At 36.2% G+C, this 18,009-nt stretch overlaps 2 protein-coding genes across 4 annotated transcripts in view; one reads left to right on the top strand and one right to left on the bottom strand.

Moving 5' to 3' along the window:
* GOLM1 (golgi membrane protein 1) overlaps window positions 1-1,459 on the top strand; it is an 86,670-nt gene extending 85,211 nt beyond the window's left edge. Inside the window, exon 10 of the mRNA XM_019033629.4 lies at window positions 1,191-1,459. Coding sequence (XP_018889174.3) covers window positions 1,191-1,270 — 80 coding nt within the window. The 3' untranslated portion in view covers window positions 1,271-1,459. The remainder of the gene's footprint in view (window positions 1-1,190) is intronic.
* NAA35 (N-alpha-acetyltransferase 35, NatC auxiliary subunit) overlaps window positions 1-18,009 on the bottom strand; it is an 81,599-nt gene that overhangs the window by 6,717 nt on the left and 56,873 nt on the right. For all 3 annotated transcript variants that reach the window (XM_004048193.5, XM_055350690.2, XM_019033627.4), the window contains exons 13-17: window positions 11,910-11,969; window positions 8,048-8,154; window positions 5,602-5,668; window positions 2,459-2,557; window positions 1,703-1,881 (exon numbers count right to left, since the gene is read on the bottom strand). In XM_004048193.5, the coding sequence (XP_004048241.1) occupies window positions 1,703-1,881; window positions 2,459-2,557; window positions 5,602-5,668; window positions 8,048-8,154; window positions 11,910-11,969 (512 nt within the window). The remainder of the gene's footprint in view (window positions 1-1,702; window positions 1,882-2,458; window positions 2,558-5,601; window positions 5,669-8,047; window positions 8,155-11,909; window positions 11,970-18,009) is intronic.

Here is an 18,009-nt window from a genome sequence, read left to right as displayed (position 1 = left end):
AGAACCAGTTAGAAATGCAAATTATTCGGTCTCACCCTAGACCTAACAGGTCAGGAATTCTAGGAACTTAGCCCAAAAATTTGTGTATTAATGCACTTTCCAAGTGATTATGATGCATGTTAAAGTTTAAGAATCACTGTTTTTGCTGATGATTTAAAGAGCCCACATGCTTCAGGGACTGTATGCATGAAAAACAACTAAAGGTTATCTCGGGGAAATGCAGGAGCCCAATCTGTAATTTTGAAATTAAAAAGCAGTTCAAAACCAATTATGAAAAGACCACAAGGGTATTTATGGGCAGAACTAAAGTTCTTTTAACAAGAAAAGAAACAAATCTACTTATGTATATAGACAAATGTGTAATGGAGTATTTATCTGCGTCTCATTTATTTGCTCAATTAAGATCCCAATTCTCTGTGCAAAAAAGCATATAAAATAATATTTTGATCTGAGAAATCAAGAACAAACGTCCCATTAGCTGCTTCAAGCCACAAAAAAAAGAACCTGAGCATGTTCCCCTATAAAAAGGAACAAAAGTAGCCAGGTGCAGTGGTGCACATCTGTAGTCCCACCTACTTGAGAGGCTGAGGTGGGAAGACTGACAACCCAAGAGTTCAGGACCAACCCGGGCAACATGGCAAGACCCCACCTCAAAAAACAGAAACAAAAACAAAACCAGAATTGTCTACTATGAATAACAAAATGTAGTATCCAAAGTAGCTATATAAATACCTGTTAGTAAGGATTATTTGGTATTATCTATATAAATGTTGAAGAATATATAGCAAGGAAAATTATTCTCATACTGCTATAGTTGATGCTCAAATTCAGTTTTCACAGGCAAGAGTTGTCTGTCAAAAGCCTTCACTGCTCATAACAAAATCTACATCAACAGCATGGAAGAGAATTACTTTCCCTCCCACAGCAGTGACTTCAGAGAATACAGAATATCTTAATTACTAAGTAAAATTTAAATAAGTTTAAAAGTTGAACTCTATTAAAGTCTAATACACTAAACCTGAGTGTTTGTGATGAGTAACACAGGTCATTAGTTTAAAATTATGTGCCAGACAGAAAAAAATTCAAAATAACTGAATTCATTAACACTCAATCTTATTTTCTTTCTATGACAGCTTTTACATGCCTAAAATATGCTCAAACATCCTCTTTTCCAAACATCCTCTTACTAGGTTTATTTTGTCCGCAAGTGAAAGGGAAGAACTACTCTGCCGAAGATCATCTTTTATCAACTCCAAAGCTCCTGAAGTGAATCCTCAGCACCACGGTTTGAAACAGTTATGCTCCCAGTGATCACCTTGGTCATGATTTCTTCCAAGAAGACAGACCTGATTCCAATTTGATGTTTAACTGTCAAGTACATCCACAGCTAGTGCCACCAAATTCAGGGCAAAATGTGTTAATTTTTCTCCATAGGAACAAATAAATGATCTTCAATTAATCCATTTACTTTGGAGTCATTTTTTGTTAATTTTTACATAAATATTTGGAAAAATACACTCATGCAATATTATAGCACTTAAAGATACTCAAGATGATCTAGCTCTAATTTTCAAATTTTTCCAACTGTCCCACAACTAAAGATAAAATATACTAAATGAAAAAGTACCGTGAAATTAACTCTGAATTCTCAGATCTTATCCATTGCACCCACCACCAATTTTAACTCAAACTGTGCTCTTACCAATATATGTAATAGTACTCGTGCATACTGTAGAGTTCCAATTCAAAGCCACTTAGAAGGTACTGTATCATAATGCGAAGGTTATGGTAAAGGACCCAGGTACCTAAACAGGCCAAATGTTGCCTTTGGGGTTCCTGTTTCAACAGCATGGTGTGAAGCGCTGCATCAACCTTCTCTGCCTATTAAAATAAAATATCATAAACTGTGTTCGTTTTGTTTTCTTAAGGTAATGAGAGAACTTTAAAAAAACATACAGCTAAAAAGAATATAAGCAGAAAATTTAAATCTGACCACCCAAAGAAACATTTTTAAATGCATTTTTAGTTAGGTTTACATTTGAAGTTCTCATTTCACAATGGTTAACATTTACCTAAACATGCCTTAAACCAAATCAATTTTAAAGGACAAAAATACAAATACACTTCAGGTCTTATCAATATTGCTGCTGCACACAAATTAACTTTAAAATTAATGTATTAATATTTTTTATAATGTAAGCTTGTTGTAAAACTATCATTTTATACATATTTCATAATTTATTCCTATTATCAAATAAATATTTAAGATATCTATCAGTTTGGATTATTGTTCTGTTTCATTTTGTAAACGTTGGTGTAAGAAACTGTTATATTTTAAGTGAAAAGTGGATCATGTTGAAAAATTAGTCAAAATATTGTTCTGAAGAATTGTTTTTAAAAATCTGGACAAAGTGTGTGCATCATTTAATTTTAGAAGAGAGGGGAACCTGGCTCTTACCTCATCCTGCAAGGTAGCAAATTCCTCAAGAATATGACCAAGCTTATCTCTCTGTCGAGCCCTGTTATGTCCATGGATCTGAATAAGACTACAGAATGGCTGCAATACACATATAATTTGTCAACCGTAAATATGAAATTTCCTAGTACCAAAGAAACTTAACATTCCAAGTTCACAATCTGGTTTAAGGGAAAAAAAATGCTGTGTATATAAGAATTATGTCTATGTATACTTTTAATTTTACATAGGTGTTTGTTTTAAGGAACTCAACACCAGAATTTATCAATAACTGGAAAAAACAGCTTCATGTGAAACTTGCTTTCATATGATAAAAATAACTTCCTTCGATCTTTAGGTATCTTCTTGCAATTTCACAAGGACAATTTCTTTCCTGCTTGAGTCAAAAGCCAATGTTCAAGGCTGACATTCCTGTGCTGCTATAAATATGTCAGAATGCCTAATAATTATTAGCTTAAAAAGAGCTAATAGCCATAAAGCTTGACTATGGTTCTTTATTCCTGCTTTCTCCATAAGGTGTTCTCATCTAAAATACTATGTAACATTCCACTAACCAGGCAAGAGACATGGATTTGTAAGTCTGAGTTAGAAGATTCTCAAAGTATAATACTGTTTTATATTTGCATACTGTGACAGATATTATCTCATTTGATCAGTAACTACCCTGTAAGAGGTCAGAGAAGATATAAGCATTTTACTCTCTAAAGAGTGGAAAGTTGGGTCGGGCACAGTGGCTCACCCCTGTAATCCCAGCACTTTGGGAGGCCAAGGCAGGTGGATCATGAGGTCAACAGTTGTGACTGTTGGTGAAAACCCGTCACTAATAAAAATACAAAAATTAGCTGGGCGTGGTGGCAGGCGCCTGTAATCCCAGCTACATGGGAGGCTGACACAGAGAACTTCTTGAACCTGGGAGGCGGAGGTTGCAGTAAGCTGAGATCACGCCACTGCACTCCAACCTGGGCAACAGAGTGAGACTTCATCTCAAAAAAAAACAAAAAAAAAAAAAGGAAAGTTTTAAAAAAAGTGATATGCCTGATAAAATATTAATGATAAAAATGAAATAAATTCTGGTCTTCTATTGTTTTTTCTTTCCCCATACCATGCTGCCTTTCTATTACATTATTATATATAATATATATTATATACATTATATATTATATACTATAGTATATACTATAGTATATTATTATATGATATATAATATATATTATATATCATATAACATATATATTTATATATTTAAATAAGTTTAAAAGTTGAACTCAAAGTCTAATATACTAAACCTGAGTGTGATGTATATATATAATGTAATTATATATAATATATATTTAGTAACTGGAAGTAGACCCAAAAAAGCTGCCTGTTGGAGTTCTCTAAAAGAAATACATCTAATTAAATAAAAATGAAGCCCGGTGCAGTGGCTCCTGCCTGTAAATCCCAGCACTTTGGGAGGCCAAGACGGGCGGATCACTTGAGCTCAGGAGTTTGAGAGCAGCCTGGCCAACAGGGTGAACCTGTCTCCACAAAAAATACAAAAAAAATTAGCCAGGTGTGGTGCCATGAGCCTGTAGTCTCCGCTCCTCCGAATGCTAAGGTGGGAGGATTGCTTGAACCCAGGGGGTAGAGGTTGCAGTGAGCCAAGATCACTGCACTCCAGCCTGGGCAACAGAGGGAGACCCTGTCTTAAAATAAATAAATAAATATTTTTAAAAATTAAATAAAAATGAATAATTCAACTCACTACAAGATTTGCATTTTTTCCTAATTACTTGAGATGAAAACAATTTGTGATCTCATTTAAATTAATAATTTTAATTTTTTTTTTTTTTTGAGACAGTTTTGCTCATTGCCCAGGCTGGAGTGCAATGGCGTGATCTCTACTCACTGCAACCTCTGCCTTCTGGGTTCAAGCAATTCTCCTGCCCCAGCCTCCTGAGTAGCTGGGATTACAGGCATGCACCACTATGCCCAGCTAATTTTGTATTTTCAGTAGAGACAGGGTTTTTCCACGTTGGTCAGGCTGGTCTCGAACTCCCGACCTCGGGTGATCCACCTGCCTCAGCCTCCCAAACTGCTGGGATTACAGGCGTGAGCCACCATGCCCAGCCAATAATTTTAATTTTATTATAACTCAGTTCATTAATATAATACAAAGATAAGTATACAAGGATGTTAAAAATATTCTAAGGTTAGGCCAGGCGCGGTGGCTCATGCTTGTAATCCCAGCACTTTGGGAGGCCAAGGTGGGCGGATCATGAGGTCAGGAGATCGAGACCATCCTGGCTAACACGTGAAACCCCGTCTCTACTAAAAATACAAAAAAAAAAATTAGCCGGGCGTGATGGCGGCGCCTGTAGTCCCAGCTACTTGGGAGGCTGAGGCAGGAGAATAGCGTGAACCCGGGAGGCGGAGCTTGCAGTGAGCCGAGACTGCGCCACTGCACTCCCGCCTGGGCCACAGAGCGAGACACCGCCTAAAAAAAAAAAAAAAAAAATTTAAAGTTAGTTTTATGTCCATTCACAAAAAATTTTGAGGAAGCAACTGCTGTTTTCCCAGTTGAGAGTCATAACATTCCCTATCTATGGTCCCCACAGGCTGCAGTGGGAGGTCATCCAAGGCTGCCTCTGTAGCTAATAACCTATCAGAAGACCTTAGGATATAAAACCATCCACTCAAGTGTTAGGAGGAGACAGTTTTTATTTATTCGCTGAAAGTAAATAAGAAATATTAGATGAAAAAAAGCACAGACACTGAAGGAATTACAGTCCAGCAATTTATTATTATTATTATTGTTATTGAGACAAAGTCTCACTCTGTCCCCCAGGCTGCAGTGCAGTGGCACGATCTTGGCTCACTGAAACCTCCTGGGTTCAAGCAATTTTCCCACCTCAGGCTCCTGAGTAGCTGGGACTACAGGCGTGTGCCACCACACGCTGATTTTTGTATTTTTAGTAGAGACGGGGTTTCACTGTTGGCCAGGATGGTCTCAAACTCCTGACCTCAGGTGATCCACCTGCCTCAGCCTCCCAAAGTGCTGGGATTACAGGCATGAGCCACCGTGCCCGGCCACAGCCCAAGATTTTTAAAGTACCCATTATGACAATCCAAATTGTAGCTCTTACCCGAACACAGTGAGTAACAAAGGAGTCGATACAGTCCTTAGCCTGGTGATTATTATATAGGTAGCACCTGCAAGATAACAGTCACATCATTAAAATCTATTCAGCCCAAACAAAAGCAGCAGCAATTACTGCAGATGCTACCAAATGACAGAGAAGGTGAATAAAAGAGAAAATGGAACTGATTCCTAAGTTAAAGAATTTCAGTATTAGATTAAGAAATATTTTACAATTATTATGTAATTCACACAATAAATTTGTGATATTTCCAATTCCTATAGGTCTATATTTGAACAATCAGAGTTGGATCCAGTAAGATCAAATTAGCAAGGAGAAAAGGAAAAGTCTAAAGCTCTACTTTTTCATGACCCTACTCCAGTGTCACATATTTTCCTACAATTGATTTCCTCATGGACTGTGCTCCTAATAGTAATCACAAAGAAAATACTATACAGGATCCTAATTTTTTCTGTATCCCCACTCCTCACCATTGGTTATAAATCACCTATACCTCCCTTTGGCAAGTCATCTCTTCTCACAAAGTGGTTTCCTTTACAGTGTTCCTTATCTCTGATTAACAGAGCCAAGGTCACACAATGGCAAAGACAGTGCACCCAGCACCCAGGAGAAAGAAAAAGGTCAACACCTGGAACAGGCAGTTGGTGAAATGGGAAGTGCTGAAGGTTCATTACATCTTTAACCCTAAAGCAAGAAAATTACTTGAGATTAAAATAAAGCACTTTAAAAAGGCTCTCTCAATCTAAAAATGATTATTTTCAAATTAAAAAATTCAGTAGAAGAAATATGTTCATTAGTAGCCCTGAAGATCAAGAGGAAGAACTTTCTCACAACACAGCAAAAATAACAAGGAGATGACTGTCATGAGGCATAGGTAAGAGAGCTCTAGAAGACCCTAGTATGCTAGGAGCTCTAAAAAAGGAAAAATCAAAACAGATGAAGGTGAAGCAATAAATAAGTAATAACAGGGACAAATGATCTGACTGAAAACCTGAGTCTTTAATGACTGAATTCCAGATAGCACTAGCTGAAAATCACACATGAATATTCTGGTAAAACTTTTGAACTCCTAAAATAAAGAGAAACTCATCAACGCTTCAGAAGAAGTTTCAAATCACTTACAAAGAGGATTCTCATCTATAACACTGAAAGTTTTAAAACAGTGGAACAACTAGACTACCACACAATAAACTTTTCCATATATACAATTATCATTATTTGTGGTATTTATGTTCCATAAAGTTTCTGAAGATACTAAATTAGACTATTAAATCATTGCTAACATGGGAAATAAAGGGTTAGATTCCTATGAGTCTCTGGTCACAACATTTCCATGCACTGATCAATGAATAACCTTGTTTTATGTGTTTTTCTGTTTAAGACACCTCATTTAATGGATTAATATACTGTTGATTTATTAACATCAAACTCATGACCCAATAGTGTATACCAAATGTGAACAGGCTGAATTCTGCTTTCAAAAGACTTGAGCTAACAAAAATTACACCACCATGTAAAAGAAACATATTAGGCCAGTGCAGTGGCTCAAGCCTATAATCCCAGCACTTTGGGAGGCCAAGGTGGGCAGATCACTTGAGGTCAGGGTTTGAGACCAGCCTGGCCAACATAGCGAAAGCCCATCTCTACTAAAAATAAAAAAATTAGCTGGGCATGGTGACATGCACCCGTGATCTCAGCTACTCAGGAGGCTGATGTGGGAGAATCTCTTGAACCTGGGAGGCGGAGGTTGCAGTAAGCTGAGATGATGCCACTGTACTCCAGCCTGAGCAACATTATGTACATGCAAATATTTCAAAATCCAAAAATATCAGAAATCTAAAACACCTCTGGTCCAGAGCATTTTGGATAAAAGATACTCAACATTTATTATGAAATATTTGGCAGCCATTACATATAATTAATTAGATCTACCATGAAGTAATTTGTGATAGAAAGCCATCGTGTATCTTTCAGTGGAAAAAGATACACTTTGTTAAGTGTATCTTTTTTTTTTAACAAAGTGTAAGTGCTTTGTTAAGAAATGACGACTCCTTTCTTCCCTTCCCTGTTGGAAAAGCCTGACATTTCTCAGAATGCCAACTTTCAAATGATGATTCTTTCTGCATGCAATCCTTTCAGCCTCTGATGGCAGCATGTTTTCGGGGCAGTGCCTCTACTAAGGCAAGTTTAAGGACTTACACTGGAGACAAAAAACTTAGAGGAGTTATCAGAAATTTTGTCAACCTCATAAAAACCTTAGTTTTAATCTAAACAATGTGGCAGAGATCAATTAATTTTAACACTATTAAGTTACTTTTACATGGAGATTTGGTCCCAATTTTGATACTTTGGCTATAAAGAAGGAGTACAGAGAAGTTGGGCTTTTAAAGGAGCACATACATACAACTCTAAAATGTCTTACAATACTTACTTGGGGGAAAGCACCGGAGGACTGACAAAAGACCGAAGTGCATCTTTCACCATGTCTTGCATGAGATGAGTTCCAAAGACCTTTTTGTTATCCACCAGGAAAGTGGTCTTAAAACAAATGTTATATATTAGTTATGGTGTCACGCACAGAATTGTCATTAGTGTAAAACGAGTATACTTATAAATGCCACAGACTATGCAAGTGATTAAAATATAAAAAGTGTGTGAAAATTTTTTATAAATTGCTGTCTCCACAATGAGTGTTACTTATTAATCCTTACTGAAGGTGAATTCTGATGTAGGATAAAAAATGTACAGAAATAAAAACCTCCCAAGTCAAGAGTAGTAATATTAAAATAGTCAAAATAAACTGACTAATCTGATTATGTCAAATGAGCTAATGTATTAAAAAATGCTTCATAAACTATGAAATAGTAAATGGCTATACATGTTATTTGATAATCCTGTTTACCTCTAATGAATGTTTTGTAACATATACAAATATTTTTAATATTTTTTCATGTTCATTTCTGAACATGAAAAAATTTAAAACAACTTGCATTTAATAATTTGTTTTAATTTCCTTTCCTTTCCTTAACAATCCACTGTATTTTAGTATTTAATATACCATACCTTGATTTCCTAATACTGTTTTTAAATTTTAAAATTTACATATGGTAAAATTTACATGTTTGTTGTACAGTTATAAGTCTAACAAAAGCATAGTTTTTCAAATCAGTCTCACAATCAAGATACAGAACAAACTGTATCACCTGTATCACCCTAAAAACATTCCCTCATGTGATCCCTTTGTGGTCAAACGCTCCTCCTGCCCCAAACCCCTGGCAAGCACTGATCTGCTCTCCAGCTCTATCAGTTTTGCCATTTCCAGAATGTCATTAAAACGAAATCATATAGCCTTTTGAGTCCAGCTTCTTTTACCCAGCATAATGCAGTGGAGATTCATTGGCATTGTTAAGTGTATCATGCTTCATTTTCTTTTTATTTCTGAGTAGTATTCCACTGTGCATGTACCACAGTATGTTTATCCACTGACCAGCTCAAGAACATTTGGGTTGTCTGTTTTTGATGATCATGAACAAACAGCTCTACATATTTGCAGAGGTTTCGAGAAGAATGTCAAATTTCACTTCTCTTAGGCAATCAACTAGGAGTGTGAGCTGCATGTTTAATTTATAAGAACATGCCAAGCTATTTTCCAAAGCAGCTGAACCACATTACATTCCTATCACCAAATACATCCTCACCAGCACTTGGTATTATCAGATTTTTTTTTTTTTTTTTGAGACGGGGTCTCGCTCTGTTGCCCAGGCTGGAGTGCAGTGGTGCAATCTTAGCTTACTGCAACCTCTGCCTCCTAGGTTCAAGCAATTCTCTGCCTCAGCCTCCCGAGTAGCTGGGATTACAGGCGCCTGCCACCATGCCGGGCTAATTCTTGTATTTTTAGTACAGATGGGGTTTCACTATCTTGGCCAGGCTGATCTTGAACTTCTGACCTCATGATCCACCCACCTCTGCCTCCCAAAGTGCTGGGATTACAGGCGTAAGCCACCACGCCTGGCCAGATTTTTTTTTTTAAAAGATATTCTGAAAGGTGAATAGTATTTCTGTGATTTAATTTGCATTTCCCTAATATTTACCATGTTGAATTTGAATATTTAATATATTGAATATTGCTGAATATTAATCATATTAGATTTGCACCTACATATTTCATTTTGTTATTGTAAATAGTTTGGTTTTTAAAATTTTGATCTCCCATTGTTCATTTCAAGTATATAGAATTACAACTGCTTTCTGTATAATGACTTCATATCCTATAATCTCACTAAATTCACTAATCAGTTCTAGGAACTTCCTTGTAAAATCCATGGGCATTCTACATGGAAAATCATGTCGTCTCTAAATAGACAATATTTTTTCTTCCTTTCCAAATATGTGTGCCATTTATTTCTTTTTCTTGCTTTATTGCACTGGCTAAGATTTCCAATGTTCAGTAAGAGCGAAGTGGGCATCTTTGCCTTCTTCCCATTCTTGGAGGAAACCATTTAGTCTTTCATCATTAAGTATGATGTTAGCTGTAGGGTATTTTTGTATATGTCCTTTATCAGGTTTAGGAAGCTCTCTTCTGTATCTAGTTTTGCTAAGAGTTTCAAATCATGAATGGATGTTGAATTTTGTCAAATGCTTTTTGTGAATCTACTAAGACTTTAGATAATATGGTATATTATGCTGACCAATTTTCAACTGGTGAACCAGGCTTGATTCTTAGGGTAAATCTTATTTGGTCATGGTGTATTACCTCTTTTTATATATTGTTGAATTTGATTTATTAATAATTTATTGAAGATTTTTACATCTGTGTTCATGGAATAAGATTTTTACATCTGTGTTCAACGAATAAGATTTTTACATCTGTGTTCATGAGGAAAATATGGTCTATAGTTTTCCATGTTTGTAAAGTTGGTTTGGTTTTGATAGAGTAAATTCTGGCACATATGAGTGTTCTTGCTTCTTTTATTTTCTGAAGACACTACATAGAGCTGGCCTGGAGTTTGCATTGTTAGGTTTTTAACTATAAGTTTGATTTATTTAATAGATAAGAGATTATTCAAATTATCTGTCTCTTCTTGAGTTTTGGTAGTCTGTATCTACATTTAAAGGAACAGGTCCATTTTATCTGCTTTTGCATTTATGGACAGAGTTGTATATCCCATTACTATTCTTTTAATGTTTACAGAGTCTGTAATGATACCCCTTCTTTCATTCTTGATATTAGTCATTTTTATCTTTCTCTTATTATGCCTCATTAGAGGTTCATCGACTTCATGAATATTTTCAAAGAATGAGCTTTGGGTTGCATTGATTTTCTCCATTGTTTTTCTGTGCTATATTTTACTAATTTCTGCTCATTATTTCCTTCCTTCTGTTTATTTTAATATGCTCTTCTTTTTCTGGTTTCATACAGTGGTAGCTTAAATTACTAACCGTAGACTTTTTTTTTTTTTTGACAGGGTCTCACTCTGTTGCCCAAGCTGGAATGCAGTGGTGGGATCACAGCTCACTGCAGCCTGGATTTCCCAGGTTCAAGCGATCCTCCAACCTGTAATCCTAGCACTTTGGGAGGCTGAGATGGGTGGATCACCTGAGGTCAGGGGTTTGAGACCAGCCTGGCCAACATGGTGAAACCCCGTCTCTACCAAAAATACAAAAATTAGCTAGGCATGGTGGTGTGCGCCTGTAATCCCAGCTACCTGATAGGCTGAGGCACAAGAATCACTTGAACCCGGGAGGCGGAGATTGCAGTGAGCCAAGAGCATGCCACTGCACTCCAGCCTGGGCAACAGAGTGAGACTATCTCAAAACAAAAACAAAACAAAAAAACATTCAATGCTACAAATTTCCCTCTAAGCGCTGCTTTATTTGTATCTCACAGATTTGGGTATATTTTAATTTTCATTCAGTTCAAAATATTTTTGAACTCCCCTCAAGACCTCTGTCTTTGACCCATGTGTTACTTACAAGTTGTTTAATTTCAAAATATTTGGAGATTTTCCTGGATATCATTCCCTTGTTGGTTACTAGTTTAATTCTAAAATGATAAGAAAGATACTTTGTAGGATTTTGATTGTTTTTAAATTACTGAGGTTTGTTTTATGACCTAGGATATGATCTTGATGGATGTCTAATGCTTAAAGTTAATACTTCAATTAAAAAAAAAATACACAACACTAACTGGAAAATCCTTTAAAAGCATCTACCTTTTGTTCAATCAATCAATAAAACAATGTCAATACACATATAATGTTTAAATAAGTATTTTGATACTAAGTGGAACTTACTTGTAACAGAGATCTTGAAAGAACACATGGTGACTGTTCGCTAAATTCACAGAAAAAATCCTAACAGATATATAAAGAAAAAGCAATGTCATTAATAGATTAAATAAAAGCTAAAAATACTTCATCATAGACTGTAATTTTTACTAGACCTTCTGGAAATGACATAGTACCACAGTTAAAATATGACAAATAAAGGTCATTTCTATAGAAATTATTTAATTATATAAAAGGGACAATGGATAATTCTAGACTCTAAAAACTTTCCTTAAAAAAACTGACCAATCATAGAATTGTGTGGATACCAATATTAAATTTGTATACCATAAAAACAATACCAATAATAATTTACTAAGTCATGGCAGAACTTTAGTTCCTATTTCACAGAAATAAATTCCAAGTAACCAAGTCAACTGGATGCACATTACTGATTGTTGCTGACTATAGGGAAAGACCAAAAGATACAGGTTTTTGAGCAAGAGTCTACCAAGTGATCAATAAGCCTAAGTGTCACCAAAGCTTCAACACCAAAAGTACCTCACTAACATACCCCACTTTGAAACCAGAGACAAGAAGTCAGCTTCAAATAAAGACCCTACAGAAAGCCTCGGCCCAGTGAAAACATCCAGAAAAGAAGTCTATTGACTGTACTCAATCTATACTGCAGTTAAAGGAACATCCACACACAGAGATGAGAAAGAACCTAGGCAAGAACTATGGTAACTCAAATGGCCAGAGTGTCATATGTCCTCCAAATGACTGCACCAGTTCTCCAACATGAGTTCTTAACCAGGCTGAACTGGCTGGAATGACAGAAATAGAATTCAGGACCAAAGATCATAGAGATTCAGGAGGATAGCAAAACCCAATCCAAGAAAAATAAGAATAATAAAGTGATACAGGAGCTGAAGGATAAAATAGCTGGCATAAAAAAGAACCTAAAAGGTCTGACAGAGCTGAATAATACAAGAATTTCACCATGCAATCACAAGTATTAACAGCAAAATAAACTGAGGTGAGGACAGAATCTCAGAACTTGAAGACTGGTTCTCTGAAATAAGACAGTCAGACAAAAATAAAGAAAAAAGAAGAAAAAAGAATGAAAAAAACCTCTGAGAAGTATGGGATTATGGAAACAAGCTAACTTTGAATCACTGGCATCCCTGAAAGGCAGGGGGAGAAAGCAAACATCTTGGAAAATATATTTCTGGGTATTGTTCGTGAAAACTTCCCCAACTTTGCTAGAGAAGCCAACATTCAAATTCAGGAAATACAGAGAAGTCCTGCAAGATTCTACACAAGCAGATCATCCCCAAAACATAAAATCCTCAGGTTTTCCAAAGCCGAAATGAAACAAATGTTAAAGGCAGCTACAAAGAAAGGGCAACTAACCTAAAAAGGGATCCCCATCAGGCTAAAAGGAGACCTCTCAGCTGAAACCCTACAAGAAGAAATTGGGGTCCTATATTCAACATTCTTTTAAAAATCTTCAACCAAGAATTTCATATCCCACCAAACTAACCTTCCTAAGTGAAGGAGAAATAAGATCCTTTTCAGATAAGCAAATGTTGAGGGACTTCATTACCCCCAGTCCTACAAGAGGATCTTGAAAGGAGCCCTAAATATACAAAGGAAAGACTACTACCAGCTAATACAAAAACACACTTAAACACACAGACTAGTGTCACTATAAAGCAACCACAAAAACAAGCCAACATAATAACCAGCTAACACCATAATGACAGGATCAAATCCACACATATCATACTAACCTGAATGTAAACGGGCTAAATGGCCCACTTAAAAAACACAGAGTGACAAGCTGGATAAAAACGCAAGACATACTGATGTGCTGTCTTCAAGAGACTCATCTCACACATAATGACACTCATAGGCTCAAAATAAAGGGATGGAGGAAAATCTTCCAAGCAAATGGAAAACAGAAAAAAGCAGGGGTTGCAATCCTAATTTCAGACAAAACAGATTTCACACCAACAAAGATCAAAGAAGACAAGGAAGGGTATTACATAAGGGTAAAGGGTTCAATTCAACAAGAAAACCTAACTGTCCTAAATATATATGCACCCAGATTCCTAAAGCAAGTTCTTACAGACCTACAAAGAGACACAGACTCCCACATAATAACAGTGGGAGACTTCAACACTCCAATGACAGTATTAGATGGGTCATCGAGACAAAAAATTAACAAAGATATTCAGGACCTGAACTCAGCACTGGACCAAATGGATTTGATAGACCTTTACAGAAGTCTCCACCTAAAAACAACAGAACATACAACCTTCTCATCACCACATGGCATATACTCTAATATCGACCACATAATTGGACATAAAATACTCAACAAATGTAAAAGAACTGAAGTCATACCAAACATACTCTTGGACCACAGCATAATAAAAATAAAAGTTCACACAATGAAAATCGCTCAAAACCATGCAATTACATGTGAATTAAACAACATCCTCCTGAATGCCTTTTGGGTAAATAATGAAATTAAGGCAGAAATCAAGAAGTTCTTTGAAAATAATGAGAACAAAGATACAACATACCAAAATCTCTAGGACACAGCTAAGGCAGTGTTAAGAACGAAATTCATAGCATGTAATGTCCACATCAAAAAGTTAGAAAGATCTCAAACAACCTAACTTCACAACTGAAAGAATCAGAGAAACCAAGACCAAAAAAATTTCCAAGCTAGCAGAAGGCAAGGACTAACAAAAATCAGAGGTGAACTGAGGGAAATCAAGACATGAAAACCCATTCAAAAGATCAACAAATCTTGCTATTAGTTTTTTGAAAAAAAACAAAATAGGCCACCAGATAGACTAAGAAGAAATGGGAGAAGACCCAAATAAACACAATTAGAAATGATGAAGGGAATGTTACTACTGACCCCAAAGAAATAAAAACAACCATCAGAAACTACTATGAACATCTCTACACATACAAACTAGAAAACCTAGAAGAGATGGATAAATTCCTGGACACATACACCCTCCCAAGACTGAGCCAGGAAGAAATTGATTCCCTGAACAGACCAATAATGAGCTCCAAAACTGAATCAGTAATAAATAACCTACCAACCAAAAAAAAAAGGCCAGGACGTGATGGATTCACAGGTGACTTCTACCAGATGTACAAAGAAGAGCTGGTACCATTCCTACAGAAACTATTGCAAAAAACTGAGGAGGGACTTCTCCCCAACTCCTTCTATGAGGCTAGCATCATCTTGATACCAAAACCTGGTAGAGACTCAACAAAAAAAGAAGACTTCAGGCCAATATCTTTGATTAACATCGATGCAAAAATCCTCAACAAAGTATTGCAAATCGAATCCAGCAGCACATCAAAAAGCTAATTCACCATGATCAAGTAGGCTGCATCCCTGGGATGCAAGGTTGGTTCAACATACAAAAAAATCAATAAATGTGATTCATCACATAAACAGAACTAAAGACAAAAATCACATGATTATCTCAATAGATGCAGAAAAGCCTTCTGATAAAATTTAACATCCCTTCATGTTACACTCTCAATAAACTAGGTATTGAAGGACCACACCTCAAAACAATAAGAGTCCGAGGCAGGCCAAGTGTTTATTTATGTAAGAAACCTTCACATGTACCCTCAAATTAAAATTTTTTTAAAGAAATTTATCTAAAAAATGAAAAGATATGGGTTTATAATGTAGATATAAAACCAGATGACAAAATACACCAAAATGCTAACATCTACAGAGTGTGGGACAGCAGTTATTTATCATCTTCACAGTTCTCTGCATCTTCCAAATTTTATAGTTAAATAATAATGTATGTATTTTAATATTTGGACTTGGATTTGTTAAGGAGAACTGCTTGGGATAGCAGCTCTTCAGAAACCAAAATCAGAATAAATGCCTATTCAGGCATCTATCTGATCAAGCTCTTTATTAAGAAATCCTGCAGCTTGCTGAGAAAATTCTAAAGGATCACTGACAATGCCTCAGCTACCTACCCTTGGTTAGAACCAATGTGGGTCCCCCTAAGGTACCTGGAATGGGCCATGGTTTCCTCAGAGGGTTCAGTGAAATTGACCAACAATAATGGCAGACAACTTAGCCTTCAATATCAGGAGCCTGTCACAACCCAAGTCAGCCCTGTTGCTTACTAAAAAAATTATTTTAAAGTCCATTTGCTTACCAATACAACTGGTAAAACAACTATATACATTAAAAGCATATTACCCTATGGTTGACATGGGTTTACAGGTTGATTTTACTTAAAGACCTTGCAATTAATCTAGTGAACACAAATGTATATTCATGTAACAATTAAGATCAAAAAAGTCAATGTGGCAGAAGAGAATAAGAAAATATCTATTCTCATTACAGATATGCTACTATAGTCATCTAATTTGGTTACTTTAGAACGTCTGAACCTTAGTTTGTTTAACTGTAAAACTGTCTTTCTATGATCTTTTTCCTAGGAACTTTTAAAATTCTGATTCTTATGACAGAATAAGAGCAATCTAATAAGAAAGCAAATGCAACAGAAGGTATTAAAGGCATAATCAGTTAAAGTTTTACTAAGGAATGAAGACTTAAGCTGGGTTTTAATGACAAAGAATTAATAGAAGGAAAAATAAAGAACATAAACAAAAGCACAAATCTTTACTATCAACTATTTCCCAGAGACTGCTGCTAAATGCTGGGAGTATAAACTATATACTGTGTGAGCTCAAGGAACACAGGTACAGTGGCAACCAGCAACCAAAGGGGAAGATTTCACAGAGAAAATGACATGGGGCTGGCAATTCCACACCTCAGTGTGTAAGGTAACAACACTCAAATGCCTAGCTATGCCACAGATGTTAGTATACTTATGTCCTAAGAACAACAGTACTGTCTTGCACATTTTCTACCTTTCCTACTAACCTTACATGTGCTACTATAATCCTACCAATTAAAAAGCTTTTCTGCTGTCAGTGGGTACAGGAGAGAAAAACAAAAAACAAAAAAAAAGCTCCATCTCTGAATGTTCTTAAAATGAGCCTTGTTTTTCTATATTTTAACCCACAAAAAATATTAATCCAAAATATGATAGTTAAAAGTGTACCTAGCAGCTTCATTTTTTAGGAATTTATCTTAAGGGGAAAGGAAGCATACAATAAAAAGAGTTACCTATAAATATATTTATCTTAGTATTGTTTGTAACACTGAAAATTACCTAAATGTAATATGAAATTTTAAAAACTGTAATATATGCTTAAAATGGAATACCACACAGCCATTAAAATAATGTAGAATTTGTCATGTATTTGTTGACATGAAAAGGAAGATGTTCATGATACAGAGACAAGCAATTTTAAAAAGCAGGTTACCAAACACCATGATCCCATTTTTACATGTAAAACTATATACACACTTAAGGCCGGGCACAGTGGCTCATGCCTGTAATCCCAGCATTTTGGGAGGCCAAGGTGGGTGGATCACGAGGTCAGGAAATCAAAACCATCCTGGCTAACACGATGAAACCCCGTTTCTACTAAAAATACAAAAAATTAGCTGGGTGTGGTGGCAGATGCCTACAGTCCCAGCTACTCGGGAGGCTGAGGCAGGAGAATGGCGTGAACCTGGGAGATGGAGCTTGCAGTGAGCCAAGATCACGCCACTGCACTCCAGCCTGGGCGACAGAGTGAGACTCTGTCTCAAAACAAACAAACAAACAAAATATATATACACACACACACACACACACATAAATATATATGTATGTATGTATGTGTATACCAGCATATATATACACATTTATATGTTTTGAAGACAGAATCCAGAGTTCAATCCCCACTCTTAAAACTAAGGTGAGGCCAAGCACACTGGCCCATGCCTATAATCCTGGCACTTTGGGAGGCCAAGATGGAAGGATTGCTTGAGCCCAAGAGTTCGAGAGCAGCCTGGCCAGCATGGTGAGACCTTGTCTCCACAATAAATAAAAATTTAAAAATTGACCGGGTGCAGTGACTCACACTTGTAATCCCAGCACTTTGGGAGGCCAAAGCAGGTGGATCGCTTGAGTTCAGGAGTTAGAGATCAGCCTGGGCAAAA

This window comes from Gorilla gorilla, chromosome 13 (assembly GCF_029281585.2).
Source record: "Gorilla gorilla gorilla isolate KB3781 chromosome 13, NHGRI_mGorGor1-v2.1_pri, whole genome shotgun sequence".
Classification (NCBI taxonomy): Eukaryota; Metazoa; Chordata; class Mammalia; order Primates; family Hominidae; genus Gorilla; species Gorilla gorilla.
The sequence above is the reverse complement of the archived record's forward strand: the minus strand, read 5'-3'. Positions and strand labels throughout refer to the sequence as shown.